The 15,074-nt window shown below is 46.0% G+C and overlaps 1 protein-coding gene across 3 annotated transcripts in view; it reads left to right on the top strand.

The window, feature by feature from the left end:
• RACGAP1 (Rac GTPase activating protein 1) overlaps positions 1 to 2,433 on the top strand; it is a 176,102-nt gene extending 173,669 nt beyond the window's left edge. For 2 of the 3 annotated variants that reach the window (XM_069653668.1, XM_069653669.1), the window contains exons 16-17: positions 1,065 to 1,173; positions 1,704 to 2,433. In XM_069653668.1, the coding sequence (XP_069509769.1) occupies positions 1,065 to 1,173; positions 1,704 to 1,779 (185 nt within the window). In that variant the 3' untranslated portion in view covers positions 1,780 to 2,433. The remainder of the gene's footprint in view (positions 1 to 1,064; positions 1,174 to 1,703) is intronic. The other variant, XM_069653670.1, reaches the window with a different exon arrangement.
• Positions 2,434 to 15,074: the final 12,641 nt, after the last annotated feature.

The raw sequence follows: 15,074 nt of genomic DNA, 5'->3' as shown, positions 1-15,074 counted from the left end.
GTAGAGGTGTAGATGTTGTGGGTGAGAGGTCGTGTACAAAGAGGGAGAGTCTAGGAGCGGCTAGGCAAAGTTGTATCGATGCAAGTAGTTACTATTTTAACTAATCAACACAATAGAAAACATCAGCAATACTTCAGGTGAGTAAACCAATAGTAGGAAAGTATGCAGATCATGAACGCAGAATAGTAAGTAAGGTTGCTTGTTATGGCAACTCAGAAAATGTTATGTTGTAGGAATAAAAATGGTTATTCAGCACCAGCAATAGCGGTTCAACGCTTTGAAAGACTTTGAATACTTTTCAATGGCTTTGAGGCTTTAGCAGTCATCCCTAACTAGATACGAGTTCTCAAAGTCGGTTTGTTGGGAAAGCGGGTAAACAAAGGTGACGCAAAGAACAGGTCTTGTCATTGCCGTAATAAATAAAGAGACATTTCAAGCCTGTTCAGTACATATCGGAACAGTAACCAGTATGCGAATTTAAGAAAAATAAAAGGGACTCTGTCCCTGCAGCACTCCACCGAAGTTGGCTTGTTTTACACTGTAAAAATAAAAGATGAAAAAGAAAGGGCGACACATTCACTACACTGGTAAGGAACCGACCAGTGCACCCCAAATGAAATGCAAAGCCAGTGTGGGAAAAGGGCCTCTCGCCCCAAAAATCAATCTGTCTAACAGAATGTCGATATGCGTTGGATTCCATTAAAGTCAATGGAGGAGTTGCAAAACACATTCCTGGCACGTGTTCTATAGCCTCTCCCAGCTGTGTATTGGTCTATTCATGTAAGAAGTGTTTGGACCAGCTGGGTCCCGCACATAGTCTAGTCGCAAATTCTTTTGGTTCCGTCATGGTTGCTTTTTCTGCACCGCATGGCAATGACACTGGTTCATCAGCTGTTTTCATCGCGCCCACCCTTTGCCCCAAATTTCCTTTTTCGGGTGTCACCCACCGAATTGCCCCGTCTTCTACATTACTTTTGCTCCCCAACCCCCCTGCGCCATCCTACCTATTTGACCAGCTGATCTTTCTTATCCGGTTTGACATTATTGATGTACTTGTATTACAGGAACCCTATTTGGACCAATCACCACCCCGGAGCAGCAGATGTCCAAGACTCCCTCGTCCAGCTCTTTGTCGCAGAGGGTCCGGTCCACCCTGGGCAAGACTACTCCCAAGTAAGTTTCTTCTCCCTCGTGACTTCAGGGGTCTTAGTCCAAGAAAGCACAGTGCTTCAATCCCTACTTCTGTATACGAAATGTAACTGGCCCGCGCCATGCATTATGCAGAGGACATTTGTCGTGTAATCCATTGCAAAACTTCCTGTGCAAAGCGGGATGGGTGAGTGACAAGCATAATGTGGAGTGGGTGTGGGTGAAAGGTGGTCATGGGTGTTTGGGTGGCTCCCTGTGGAGGGAGAGGGGGAGCGCTACCTGGAAAATGGATCTATTTCGCACGTTCTGTTGTGCAATTGGGGTGGATAAAATGGATGAATTTGCAATTATAATGCAGTGCTGTTTAGCTCCCCATCAGACTGGGTGTTGCCTTTGCTGCATAAAGGTATTTGTCTTGTTGAACCTTCTATTATACATCTAATTGGGTCTGCTGTATTCCCGTCTGATCTGCTGTTTGAGTTTGATGGGTATGTATCACTCTCACTTACCACTATTTTTACCCCCCCCCCCTTATGTATTACTTTGTACACCAGGTTTGGGAGCAAGAGCAAATCTGTGACCAGCATTGGTCGTCCTGGAAACTTCTTTGCTTCCCCCTTACTGAAGTGAGCTCGGCTAGGGAAGCTTCGGTTCACCATACTACATGATCGACCAGCAAGATGGTACCAGGGACCTGCAGTGCACACTTCATACTGTCTGCTGTAGCCCTACTTCCTATACTCCTGTGTTCTGAAGCTTTTAATCACGAATTACTGCATTTTGCAAATAATCAAGACTATATTAGACCTTCAACCAACTCTATGGATCGTTCCCTTGTACGCAGGGAGTTGAATGTTATGTTGTGCATGTTTTTTTTTTATACCTGGTCACCAGCAATGTGCGAGAGACTGGGCCAATTTTAAGTTTTTTTTTAAAAAAAAATGTTTTATTTTTTTTATTTTTGGAGTTTGCTTTCCATTTAGCACGGAATACTTCAGTTGTCTGCGTTCCCGACTTTCGCTCGCTCCAGGGATGGACAATGAAACGCACCATTCCTGTTAATTCATCTCATGCCTTTGTGCGACAAAGACCCTGATGGCGAGAACCCAAATTCAAAAAACTTCACGGACTGAAAAATACCCCATCCTGCCTTTCCATTAATGTATAGAAAGACCTGCACCTTTCAGTGGCTACATCTGTAAATAGAAGATGGATTTGTATTTATTCTGCTTGGCGTTTTTAATGTAACTTCCAGTCCCACTAAAGCTTTTGTTTTTAAATTTAGAGTGTGGGGGCTTCTTTGGAGATTCATTTCTCTTCTGATGGGATGGCTGTTTGGGAACTATACCTCTCACGGAAGGGTGCGGGGTGGGTTTGCTTCATGACTCATTTTCTCATGACAATAAGGCCCTTTTGCTGTATAATCGCCCTCTGTTATAGGAGATACATTTTACGGCGACAGAGCTTTGGGGCATTTGCTACTGATGGAGTATACTAGGATGCTGGTATTCTTTATGCAAAGTGGTGCATCGTCATGCTGATCTACTAATGAAATGTACTAGGTGACACTACTACTTACTGTAAGAAACGTTGCAAAACTACATCCAAGAGCGAAACCCAGAGTGGACTTGCAGAGAGGGCTGCAACTTTTTATTTAATTTTGCGTTTCGGACATGCTTTAATGCGGCTTTTGCATGATGCAAGTAGTGAGGAGTAAACACAAAATCAAGCAAGCAGTCGAATGTATAGAGGTACATGCATGGTAACATGGGTGCTGGCATTGGTGGCTGTGGGTAATTGGGCATGGACTAGCCTCAATGTGAGTGAGGATAAAACACTTAGAGCTTGTGAATCGACCAATGAAGAGAATATGGTTCCTGAAGACGGTCAGGTGGACAATAATGTGGCTAGCATGGCATCCAGAAGGATTCCATTTCGCAGTGGATGGACCGAGGAAAAACCTGAGTGATGTTCAGAGCTGCTTGTGCAAAACAAGAGTGGTGAGTTTAAGGGAGTACGTGAAGTGAGATTGCTGGTTTTATGTGGGTATGCCATTGACTCATTTATTTGTAGGATTTTCAAAAATGCAAATCGGGGCCTTGGTGGCATCAGATGGACACAAAGCATAATGAGTACATGATGGGGTGATAATAGAAGGCTAGATAGCAACTGTATGCCATGTGCTGACATAGGGAATATTAACCATATGATGCAAGTCTGCCGGGCTTAAAGGAAAGTGCAAATATAGATTGAATTAAAAAATATATATATTTATATATTACGGCGGTAGTGATGTTATTAAGAAAACAAAGTGCTGTTTTGGCCTAGTTCATTTTTCCATAGAAGGCACAGTGAAAACCATTGGACAGAAACAGACCAGGTATGGAGCAATTTAAGCATGAATTGCTGGCTCGCTTTCGGGGGATCGTGTCCACTAGGTTTTTAAATTGTTGATGGAGATTGGGACGCCCCCTTCTCCCACAATTGTAGTGATGTGTTGCATCCCATGGTGCGTTGCAGCAGAGGCTGGCAGGATTTTCAGAAATGAAAAAGCAGCCATTTTCCCCCAAAATATCAATTGCTAATGACTTATGAATGGATTTGGATCAAATTTTCAAAACAAAATGTCAGTTGAATCCCCTTGCTAATGGGCCCAAAAGACGTATAGTGGGTGTGAAAGAAACCTATCGGGGTAGACCTATGCAGTGGACACAGCCATGGCTAGTGGTTGTAAAAAAAAAAAATGGTATAACAAAGCCTTTGAAATTCACTGAAAAGTGCATTTAAGTGGACAATATTTAACACAACCCTTGAAATACATCGAATGTTGGATGTCATGACCAACTTAACTCTGCGTGTGTTCATTGCAGAGCCCATACATATAAGCGAAGCGATTTACAATGACATACAAAATGGCACCTGCCCAAACCCACTTCAGACGTTCCCTGAAAACATGCCTTTAAAAAAGTAACGGTTGTAGCCAAAATAGAGCAACTTCACTCTGCAGGCATCAGTCCACACATACTTGTCTGTCACAAAGTCTCCAATGAGCCATCATTCCTTGTGGGTTTTAGGAGCAGCTCTTCAGTTTGAGATTGTTTTCGTTATCTATACTTTGTTATCGAAGCAGGCTTTTTTCTGCTGGTCCTTGTATCTTTTCTAACAGTTGTAGTAAATATCCTATGCAAATTGTTTACTTTGTGCAGGAGCATAGTTCTTTGAGCAGTTGCATATGTCCAACGGAGGTGTCAAAACTACCTGTATGTGTGTTTTTATGATGTCCAGCAATGGTGAGAGGTGATGCTGGAGTCTCCTCTATAGCCTATCAATATCCTTTGGGTCATACTACTTCACTCCCCACCCCCCACCCCCTCCTCCAGCCAATGACACTCGTCCTAAGCTTCACCCCTGGTGGCCATCTTCAGATTCGACTGCACGTTGCTAGTGTTGGGAGTCCTCATGCTTGGCTCCTTGAAAATAATAGGTTTTTGCTGTTTTTTGAAGAAATCCTCCATCTCTATCATTAGCAGTCATGCAGCGGTGGGGCTTTTTTGGCGAAGATCTCCAATCCACTGTCTGATCTTCAACCTGTGGTGCTTCGACCATGGCTGATGTCACAAAGAAAAGCCTCTTCATGGCCTGTCAAAGCTGTGCCCTGAAGACCATCTTCAAGGATTGGCACCTCAAGTGCTTTTGTTTTCATCCCAACCACGTCATGAGCAGATGCAAAATCTGTCTATGCTTTTCGTCGAAGACCAAGAAGGACTGCCGGCAGGTCCACAGAGCATACTCCCTGTAAGAGGAGATCGAGGTCCAGTCCTTTGAGAATGCTTCCTCTGCAGAGGTTGAGGTCCTTTGAGAATGCTTCCTGTGTGAAGATCCAAAAGAAGGCAAAATCCCACGCTCCATCGGCATCCTTGTCCATTCCCCCTGACCGTGAGACCAAGTTCTGGACAGGGTTGGTCTGTCAATAGTCTACCAGCTGGTGGGTTCCCTCCCTCTGTGAGGAAATTGCTGACACAGTTCAAGCACAGATCGGCGAAGAGCACATTTCTTAAGGACCAGTCATCAGCGACAACTTCGTCCACCAGGACTGTTAACCAGTTGACGAGCACCTTGTCGACGAAGTCTGCAAAAACAAGTCTGTCTTCAGCAATGAAAGGTTTGTCAACGAATGGCCTCTTTTCCTCCAACGCTCACCGCGTGCAGGGTCTCTCTGCCTACTGGACCCCTGTCCATGGTCCGACGACGATCCTGACGATGACTGTACCTATTCCTGCTCCACAGACTCCTGTCATAGCCTCTTTCCTGAGGGGCTATGACAGCTTTTTCCAGCTCGGAACTTCCTGCTGCCCACCAAGGCAGTCCCCCCCTCTTTACACTGGTTGCTATGGCATCCCACCGGAAAGTCACCAGCTCTGAAGAGGGCCCACCTGAAGATTTTTATTCAGATTGGGAAGGGAGCCATGGACCCATGCCTCAGGAGGTCACCGACCTGTGAGCCTTCCCAGCCGTTTAGCCCTCCAGGGGGCTCCGCTATCTACTAAAACAAAATGCACTGACAAACGGTTGTGTTTTTGGTTCAATGAGGACCTACTCACACTTAGAACTAAATGCACCCTTGAACATGCCCACGAAAAACATCCCAACACAGAGTCTGAAACGACCTTCCAGGCGGCGAACAAAATCTACAAAACCGCTATCATCACTCATAAGGCTAATGCCTATAATGATCGCATATTTAACGCTGCTTCTGATTCTAAATAATTATTCTCTATCCTGAGAGAATTGGAAAATCCCACCCCAGCCACCAATTCTACCACTGCTAGTAAAGAGTGGTGCACCACCATTCAAGGTGCTCTAGCCACTAAGATTGACCTCCTCCAAAACAAAATTACAACCAAAAGGCAACTTCTAGCCAACAAATCCCCTACTGACAATCATATCCCTGATATATGAACACCAACCCCCATTTCTTCTTCACCCCAGTCTCCCAAGAAGTAGTGCTTGACACTATATCTAAACTCAAAGCATCGAATTGCAAAGGAGACTCCGTCCCAGCGCAAGTAGTCAAAGCATGCACCCACACCCTAACGCCTATCATAACCAACTTTGTCAATGCTTACTTTAATGCCAACCTTGTCCCAGCCAGTATTAAAGAAGCCTGGGCCACACCCCTTCTAAAAAAAAAAGAAAACCTAGATCCCACTGTGCCCACTAATTACTGGCCAATAACGACAGTTCTGTTCTTGCTTGACAAAATAGCCTACAGTAAAGTCCAAGCTCATCTGGAACATAACCAACTCCTTGGCACAACACCATCTGGCTTCAGGCCCAATCACAGCACGGAAACGGCCCTTCTTGACCTGAAAATCCAGATGGGTACTATCAGAGATAAATGCAAACTCTGCATTCTCCTATTATTGCACCTATCAGCAGCGTTTTGACCTTGTGGATCACAACAAACTCTGCTCTACATTGGCCAAAGATTTCAATTTCTCCACTAACTCCACCATGTGGGTCAAATCTTTCCTAACTGATCGAACCTCCAGAGTCTCCATAGGCAAAGAAGCTGCAGACCCCATACCAGTACCCATAGGAGTACCTCAAGGTTCTTGCCTTTCACCCACCCTCTATAACACCTATACTAAACTCCTGTTCTCAGCACTAGATGACATGGGTTTCATCTATACAAACTGCAGATGACACCCAGATCCTTATTCCACTTTCCAGGAATTACGCTCAAGACACCAACAAGAAAATGTATGCCATAATACAAAATTGGATGGCACTAAAAAGTATCCGTCACAAGGATGAGAAGACGGAGAATCTCATTGTGGGCTCCCAGCCTAAAATTGCTGCTCTCCACCCAGACTACTCCTCCATTAACATTGATGGCACAATGATACCTGTACTGAGGCAAGTAAAAGCTCTAGGAGTCAACTGGACGCCAACCTCACAATGACTAAACACATTAGCAATCTCATCAACCACCTCTTACACTGCCAAACTCATTGCCCTAAGCCGCCAGTTCTTGACCCCCCACTAATTGCATCACGCTGGCCAAAGCACTGATCCCATCAAGATTGGGCTATTGCAATGTGTTGCTACTCAGTACTTCTATTACTAATCTAAAAAAATTACAACTAATCCAAAACGAGACCTTACAGGCTGCCCTAGGACTAAGAAAATCTAAGGTTAGAAGAGAGATGCACTGGCTCCTGATTGAAGCTAGATTAATTTTCAAAACTATGCATCACCCATAAGTGCCACCATAAAAAAAGCCCCCATCTATTTGAACAATGCTTTAACCAAAACAAAATCTACAAGAACCCTAAAATCTAATAACCACCTTCTGCTAACGACTACTTGCTTTATAAACACCAGAGCTTGGGGGCACTAGCTTCAAATACCTAGCCCCTAAACACTGGAACTCCCTCCCATGCAGCATCAAAAAAGGGGACACAATTGTGGGCTTTAAAAAACTGTTAAAACCTGGCTGTGTAACCAATTCTAAAAACGCCTTTATCTTAGAAACTGTAAATAATTATTGTATCTGTTTTTTCTATTCTTACTGCATTTACTTTGTATGATTGCTTTTATTTTCACACTGTACCTATGAATCCTCTAATGTTTTAACAAACTGTCTGTAACTGCGCTGTGATACCTAAGGGTCTGGGTGCGTAACAAATGCAAAAAATAAATAAAATAAGCCTTGCTCCTGCACAGAGGGACATGTCCGTGGACAGCCTAACCACCCTGCATAAGTTGGCTACAGAAATTCAGCAGCAGCTGCCCACTGCTCCTGTGCATGGTCCAGCCATGAGTCCTCCAAGGCCACCTTGGCATCAGCTGACACCACCTCCTAGGGTACCTGTTACTCCTCGGCCAGTTCTGGTGGCCTTGCCCCTCCCCCCCCCTGCGGCAGAGGAGCCAGTTCACACAGATATTGGCATGGACACTGACACAACCGTAACGCACACAGATAAGTACGACTTCTTGCGGATGGGGAACATCCGGATGCTGATGGGCCCACCCCCAGATGAAATTTGCTGTAAAGCTGCCTAACTATTCAACCTAGTGTCAGAAGAGAAGGAAGGCTTCCTTTTTAAGCAGCGAGAGACTGCTAAGACGACAATAGTGGGGGTCCCTTTGTTGGATGACAAATGGGAAGATGGCTTGGCAGTCAAGAATGCTCTAAATACCACACCTGCTGTGTGTGACTGGCTGGAGAAGAAATACCGGGTTCTAAACTTGGCATCCCAGTTGTCTCAGTGGTATTGGCTGCCGCTAGGAAGAGGTCATTGAACCCCTCTTCATGGTCCATAGTGCCTCTGTACCAGGAAGGCAAGAAACCGATGCGGCTGGCAAGTGCATCGTTGCCATAACAGCCTCAAATATCAAGGCCGCCAATTCCCTCACCGTCCTGTCAAGGTACAATAGGGAGGTGATGTACAAGCTGGGGCCCATCCTTGACTTCCTCCCTGATGTGAAGAAGGCCAAAGCCTTGGCCCCATTTCAGTAGGGAGAAGTAGCTTCGGACCATGCCATCACTATCGCGCTCAATATGGCAGACTCGGTCTTCTGCCAGATGGGGAATGGTGTGGCTCTCTGATGCCAAGATTGGCTAAGGGCAACACGTTTGTCCCCATCAAGCAGTATGTCAATGACCCATGTGCAACTTGTTTGGTAAAGTGGTTGATGACACTCTCCAGACTGTCACTGACACAGCGCACTCTCTGGGGATCCTGCAGCAGAGAATATCATCCTTCAATTTGAAGAGGAGAGTCTCCGGATTGTTGAAAGGTTATACCAACCCCTTTGTCAGCCCTCTGGCTCCACCTCCCAGGAGACTTAGGGTTGCCCCCAGGCCTACGGCAGTAGCACTGAGAGTTGCTCTCCTGCACCCCCATCCAGGACTGCAATGTCAAAGTCCTGACTTTTCTTGTCCGTGGGAGCTGCTGAACCCCACAGATCCCTCAAGACTGTTTGATCAACAACTGTGTAAATTACCAGCTGAAAAACTAACACTCCCAAGGGAAAGGGGATGTGGAGAAAATAAAAAACAGACTCTAACTTCTGAATGGCTACGAATCTGCAGAAGGGAAAGAAAAAAGTTAATCAGAAAACAGCATAACCTTCAAAGTCTATTATCCAAAACTACTGCATAGGATCAGTACCTGTTAACCCTCCATTAACAACTTGGAGGATGTTGTTTGCACTGTTATTCTGATGAGTTCTTAGGGTATCCTGCAATTAGACTTGGATTCTTTTGAAGGGAAGCTAAATTCCAAATTGCAGAAAAACACCTTATCCTCTCAAAGGACATGACATTCCAACTCCATCATGTTCCTGTCTTGCGTGTAAGTGAAAGCACAGCCAGCAAAACCCAGATCTCAACTCCTGAATTAACAGATCAACCCTGGACATAGCGTCTTTCACTTCCCTTTGAAAGTATTGCAGCAGAGTTCTTAAAGTATCAATTAACCTTGTTGCTCTTGCACTGTCTTTCTTTAAAAATAAAAAAAACATGCAGGTAAGAATGTCTTCTTTCATTCAGTTTTTTAACCACACATTTCCACACTGCTGTAAGCCAGCATGACTTCTACTTGAAAGGATTCTTTGCATGCAGCTCACATGTCATGTTCAGTATTCATTCAACATGTATTTTACAGAATGTGTTTCGTAGTAAGTAGAGTTGATTTCCGGCAAACTAACACTTGACAATGTCTGTAAGAAGTAAACTCTGCAGCAACCTAAATACCGAACTCACAAGATACCTAATGAAGATGAGAAACTTGATGGAAAGTTAATGCTCTTTCCACTTGAAACAAACTCTGCGCTCCCAGATTAGCATGGCCTGTCCCACGTAGTCCTTGATCAACTGGAAAGCAGATTTCAAGGCTCTCTCTGCCAAATGTTCTCTTAAAAACTTCAAATTGGGCCTAAAACCAGGAACTTAACTTAAAAGCAGGACCTTCCTGCTAGGGAATGAAAAATGAAAGGCAGTTTAGAATGTTAGTGCTGCCCTGAGGCCCTTCACTCCACCAATCAGTGAGCAGCTTCACTTCCTCCACGATGATGACTTGGGGAATGCTCACTCTGTAAAAGGGAGGTTAGGTACAGCAACCAATTATTAATTCCCTTCTCACAATTAATCAATGTTTTTACCTAACCCAGACGTACTACCTATCTTACTTCTCACATACATTCAGACCTCACAGTACCCCCTCTTCAAGCCCTGGCCTCGGGGCCTGGTTTGTTAGGAAACTTTCTGTGAAATGTTGCCAACAGCCTTTTAGCATGTATGCCAGATTCAAACTCCCAGGTTCTCTCCTGGTCCATAGCCCTCCCAATCAATGAGATACTGCTATTTCCCCCTAACTTTTCTCGAATCCAAGATCCTCCTTACTTCAAATTCTTCTGAATTGTTCTCCACAATTATAGACTGGGGAATGACACCCAACCTTGTTCCCTTGACCACTGGTTTCAAAAGACTAACGTGAAAAACAGGATGTACCTTAAAACCCAGAGGCAATTTCAGTCTAACTGAAACTGGTCCAATCATGCTCTCGATCTCAAAGGCCCAACAAATTTAGGACAAAATGTATTTCTTCCTTTCACTCTGAGATTCCTAGTAGAAAGCCACACCAAATCTCTCTCCACATAACTAGGACTCACAAGAAATTTGCTGACAGAAAAAGAAGAGTAAGCTACCTTACTCTTCTGTAGCATTTGTGTAGCCTTGACCCACCCCCTTTTAAAAGATTCTAGTCTTTCACTCACAGCAGGGCTCGTACCTTCATCATCCTTCATCTGCCCAATGAACCGTGGATGAAACCCCCTACCACAAAGAAATGGAGACACAGTGGTGTTCAGTTCGGCCACACCTCACTCAATGAGCTCCCTTTAAGATCCCGCCGTACGAGTATATGGTCACGACTGATACCTTTCTGGAGGAGCCCACACAGGATATACTTAAGCCAGAGGCATCTAGTTCCCGAAGGAAAAGGACTTGCACATAAATGTCCTGAAACTGCGGGTGGTCTTCTTGGCCCTTGGGTCATTCCAGCCTCAGCTACAGGGAAATGTGGTGCAGATCTTCACTGCAAACACCACCACCATGTTTTACATCAGGAAACTGGGTGGGACCGCTCTCCCTGGATGCCAAGTCTCTATGACGCTGGGTCATTTTTCAAGGCATGTTCCTTGTCCCCTTTCACCTGCCAGGCATCAAGAACACCCTTGTGGACTCTCAGCAGGGAGTTGAGGTCCTGCCATGAATGGTAGCTTCAGCCAGCACAAGTGTTGTGCTTCTTCGGCAAGTGGGGTCTTCCTCAGATCGACCTCTTCAAGGTGGCTGCCAAGTAGTATGCCAGAAAATATCCTCTGCAGAGGAATCTAGGAGAATGCCTTCTCGTTCCCCTGGGAGCGGCTCTTCCTGTATGCCTTCCCTCTAATTCTGCTACTGCTATGTGTGATCAACACTCAGATGTTAGCACTGCAGGATGATCCTCCTAGCACTGGCGTGGCTGAGGCAGATCTGTTACTCACACCTACATCTGTCAGTAGTGGTTCTGGCCATCCAACTGCCTTTAGAAAGGAGGTCGGGAAGTGAAGGATTTATCCTGCATCACAATCTGGTGTCGCTGAGCCTCACCGCCTGGCTACTGTCGCCTTAGAATTTGCACATTATTTGATGCCTTTGGAATGCAAGAAGATCCTGGCTAAGGCCAGGTCTCCCTCTATGTTGACATGCTACAGGTTCAAGTGGAGGTATTGCACAGTGTAGTGCCGGGCGTGGAAAATCACATGGTTGCCTGTGACTGCTCCGCAGTTTCTCCCGTACCTGCTCTTGCTGGCCAAGTCTGGTCTTGCCCATGCATCTATCAAGGTTCACCTGGCTGCCATATCCCAGTACAGACGGGCTCCGGGCAATCGCTCCCTCGGATCGTAGTGGCTCGATAAGGAGTTCCTTCAAGGGTCTTTTCAGGACTTTCCTGCTAGTGAAGGCTTGGGAACTGAATGTGGTCCTGTCTAAGCTTGTGGGGCCTCTGTTAGAACCAATGCATTGTGCCCCTTTAACATTTCTGTTGTGGAAGACTGCCTTCGTAGAGGCGATCGCCTCGGCCAAGCTGGTTGGGAGATACAGGCACACTACTGTAAGCAGCCGTATTTGTACTTCCATGCCACTAAGTGGTTCTGCAAACTCATCCTACCTTCATGCCGAAGGTTCTGTCAGACTTTCATTTCAACAAGCCTTTGGATTTAGAAGTTCTCCAGCATGGGGTCTGGCATGGATTCACATGCTCATGAATATTCCCAGTTGTTAGACTGGGCATCCCCTGTAAAAAGAAAGCAGTCTTGCTTTTACTGCCTTTCTAGCAATAACCAATCACTGTACTGCTGTCTGATATCAAGTCTGGCAATGGGGCTCTGTTTGCCGGTGTAGATTGACCGCTAAACCGTCGGATCTTCATGTTCAAGTTTCAAGGTCTATTTGAGGCCTACTTTGTGCCTTGCTGTGTCTGAGGAAGGCAAGAGGAGCCTTCTTGAGCTCTGTGCCAGATCTGGCTTGAGGAATGTGTTACAAAGCAGCCTTCTTGGATACTCCAGTAGGTTACACAGTTAAGCTTTTATTACAAGTTACAATAAGCTGTTACTTGGGGAATTGCTGGGTCCCATCACCCAGGCTGACTTGTCTTCAACAGACTCTAGGTAGAACACTGACACAACCTTCATACCCAAACATTCCGCTGCAGCACACCAACATTCTCTCAGCTCATCCTGTACATACAAATAGAGCAAGCACTTCTAGTGCTTCTAGGTCTATGTGGAAGACACGCACTTGAGGTGCTGCTACTGTCTACACCCGGATCACAATGTGGGTGGCTGTGAAATCTGTTGGGGATTCTGTCAAAGCGAAGAGGGACCATTACCGCAGGCTGGTGGCTTGGCTGAAAGAGGAGAAGGGGGCTGCTGCTTTGAGTTTGCATGCTTCTTCCAGATCCATTGTTCTCTGGAACATTCTCCCTCGGGTAAGAGGTTGGGATCTGCTGAAGAGGCTCCCTTACAGGAGGCTTGTAAGAAGGTGAAGTGCCATGTGTCTGGTTCGAGTTTCACACTGTTGCAGTCTACGGCAAGCTTGCCGGTCAGTGGAGTCTCCTGAAAAATCATTGTCCTCATGAAAGCATGGTGTTTCTTCGAAACACAAAACAAGCAAAGAACATCGCAGTGAGGATACAAGGTCTTCATCTAGACCCTCATCAGCGACCCACAGACCAAGAGTCATCGATGACTGGACCATCATCTACCACTGCATTAATGTTGAAACCCTCGTCAGCGCCTGTCCCGTTGGTCACCCCGTCATTGGTGAGGGAGCCTACTACAACGCCATCAACGACCCCTGTCAACTGCCCCGTCGCTGGCGAATATTACAGCATCTGTTTCTCCACAACATTGGCGTCAACAAAAAGACTGCAAGAATTGTCCTTTCGCCTCGGCCAACTACTACTGCTCCGACCACGACTGCGGGCCCCTGACTATGCAGTCAATAAGGGATCCAATTTTGTCTTTTTCTTGTCAAGAGTAGCCTGTTAAGAATGGTGGAATCAGTTGGTGTGATAGACAGTTCTGAAGAGGAATTGCAAGAAGGCTGTGTTTCAGAGAGGCCCCCAGGACTCCTCCCTTGCAGGAGTGTTCTAGTCCTGTGAGGTCATCAGAGGGCACTGGCAACACCATCAGGTTCTAGATATTTGTCCATGGACATCCTCACTACTTTTTACACACTTATCAGAAATACAATGCATGCCTCCTCAGCTGGCTCCAGTGGAACCTACCCGAGTACAGCCCTCAAAGACAAAGGCATGGACCTCGCCCGCATCCACCAATGCCTAGACAGTGGTGGAGTATACAGATGATTTTGATGACTTCATAACAGCTGATGACACTCTGCTGAACATAGACGACACCACCAGGGTGTTCCCTCCTTACGAGGTGCGCTCCTTCCATTCCATGTTGGCAAGGGCATCTACCTTGTTCAATTTGGTACCCGAAGAGAAGAAAAAGGAAGGATTCTTATGAGAGGACAGCCTCATCCAGAAAGACAGCAACATCAATCACACTCCTGGACGATGTATGGAAAGAAGGCCCCAAACTCTGCTCCACCCAGAAGGGATAAACTGGGGCAAAAAAAAAATATGGGCTCGAAGACTCTGCACCCAAGTGCCTGAGATCCCAGACTTGGTGGTCTCAGTGGCAGCAGCTAAATGGTCAGCGAACCTGTCCTCTAAGTTTCTGGTTCCTCCAGACCAGGAGTGAAAAAAAAACTGGACGCCATGGACAAACTCATTATATACAGTCGCTGCCATGGTCAGGGCTGTGAATGCCCTGGCGATATTAGCTTGCTGTGATAGGGAGCTTTGTTACAAACTGGGCCCAGGCCCTAGCTCTGTTTCAAGGAGAGGTGGCTTTCGATCACGCCATCACAGTGGCCCTTGATGTGGCAGACTCAGGGTTTTGCCAAATGGGTAATGTAGTGGCCCTCAGAATAACAGGATGGCTCAAGGCCACTAATTTCAGGCCGGACGTGCAGGCAAAGGTCATCGATATGCCTTTCGATGAGGACAAACGGTTCGGCAAGGCAGTGGATAATACATTGCGAGGCAATCAAAACGGACATGGAGACATCTAAGTCCCCTGGAACGGCGGCGAACTTCATCCTTTCGATCATCCAGAAGAAAGTTCAGAAGGTCTAAAGGCTACCCAATGACCACCTATCGTCAACCTTCTTACTCTTCCTCACAAGAGTCATACAGAGGCCGGTTACAGAGTTTTGGCGGATGAGCACAATGTGAACATCCACAAGCAAAGGGGTAAACTCCCAAGCAAGCCTGACCAGGTAGAGGGCCTGGAACCCCACTTTC

Source organism: Ambystoma mexicanum, chromosome 3q (genome assembly GCF_040938575.1).
Source record: "Ambystoma mexicanum isolate Mex_15411 chromosome 3q, UKY_AmexF1_1, whole genome shotgun sequence".
Lineage (NCBI taxonomy): Eukaryota > Metazoa > Chordata > Amphibia > Caudata > Ambystomatidae > Ambystoma > Ambystoma mexicanum.
This window is presented reverse-complemented; position numbering and strand designations above follow the sequence as displayed.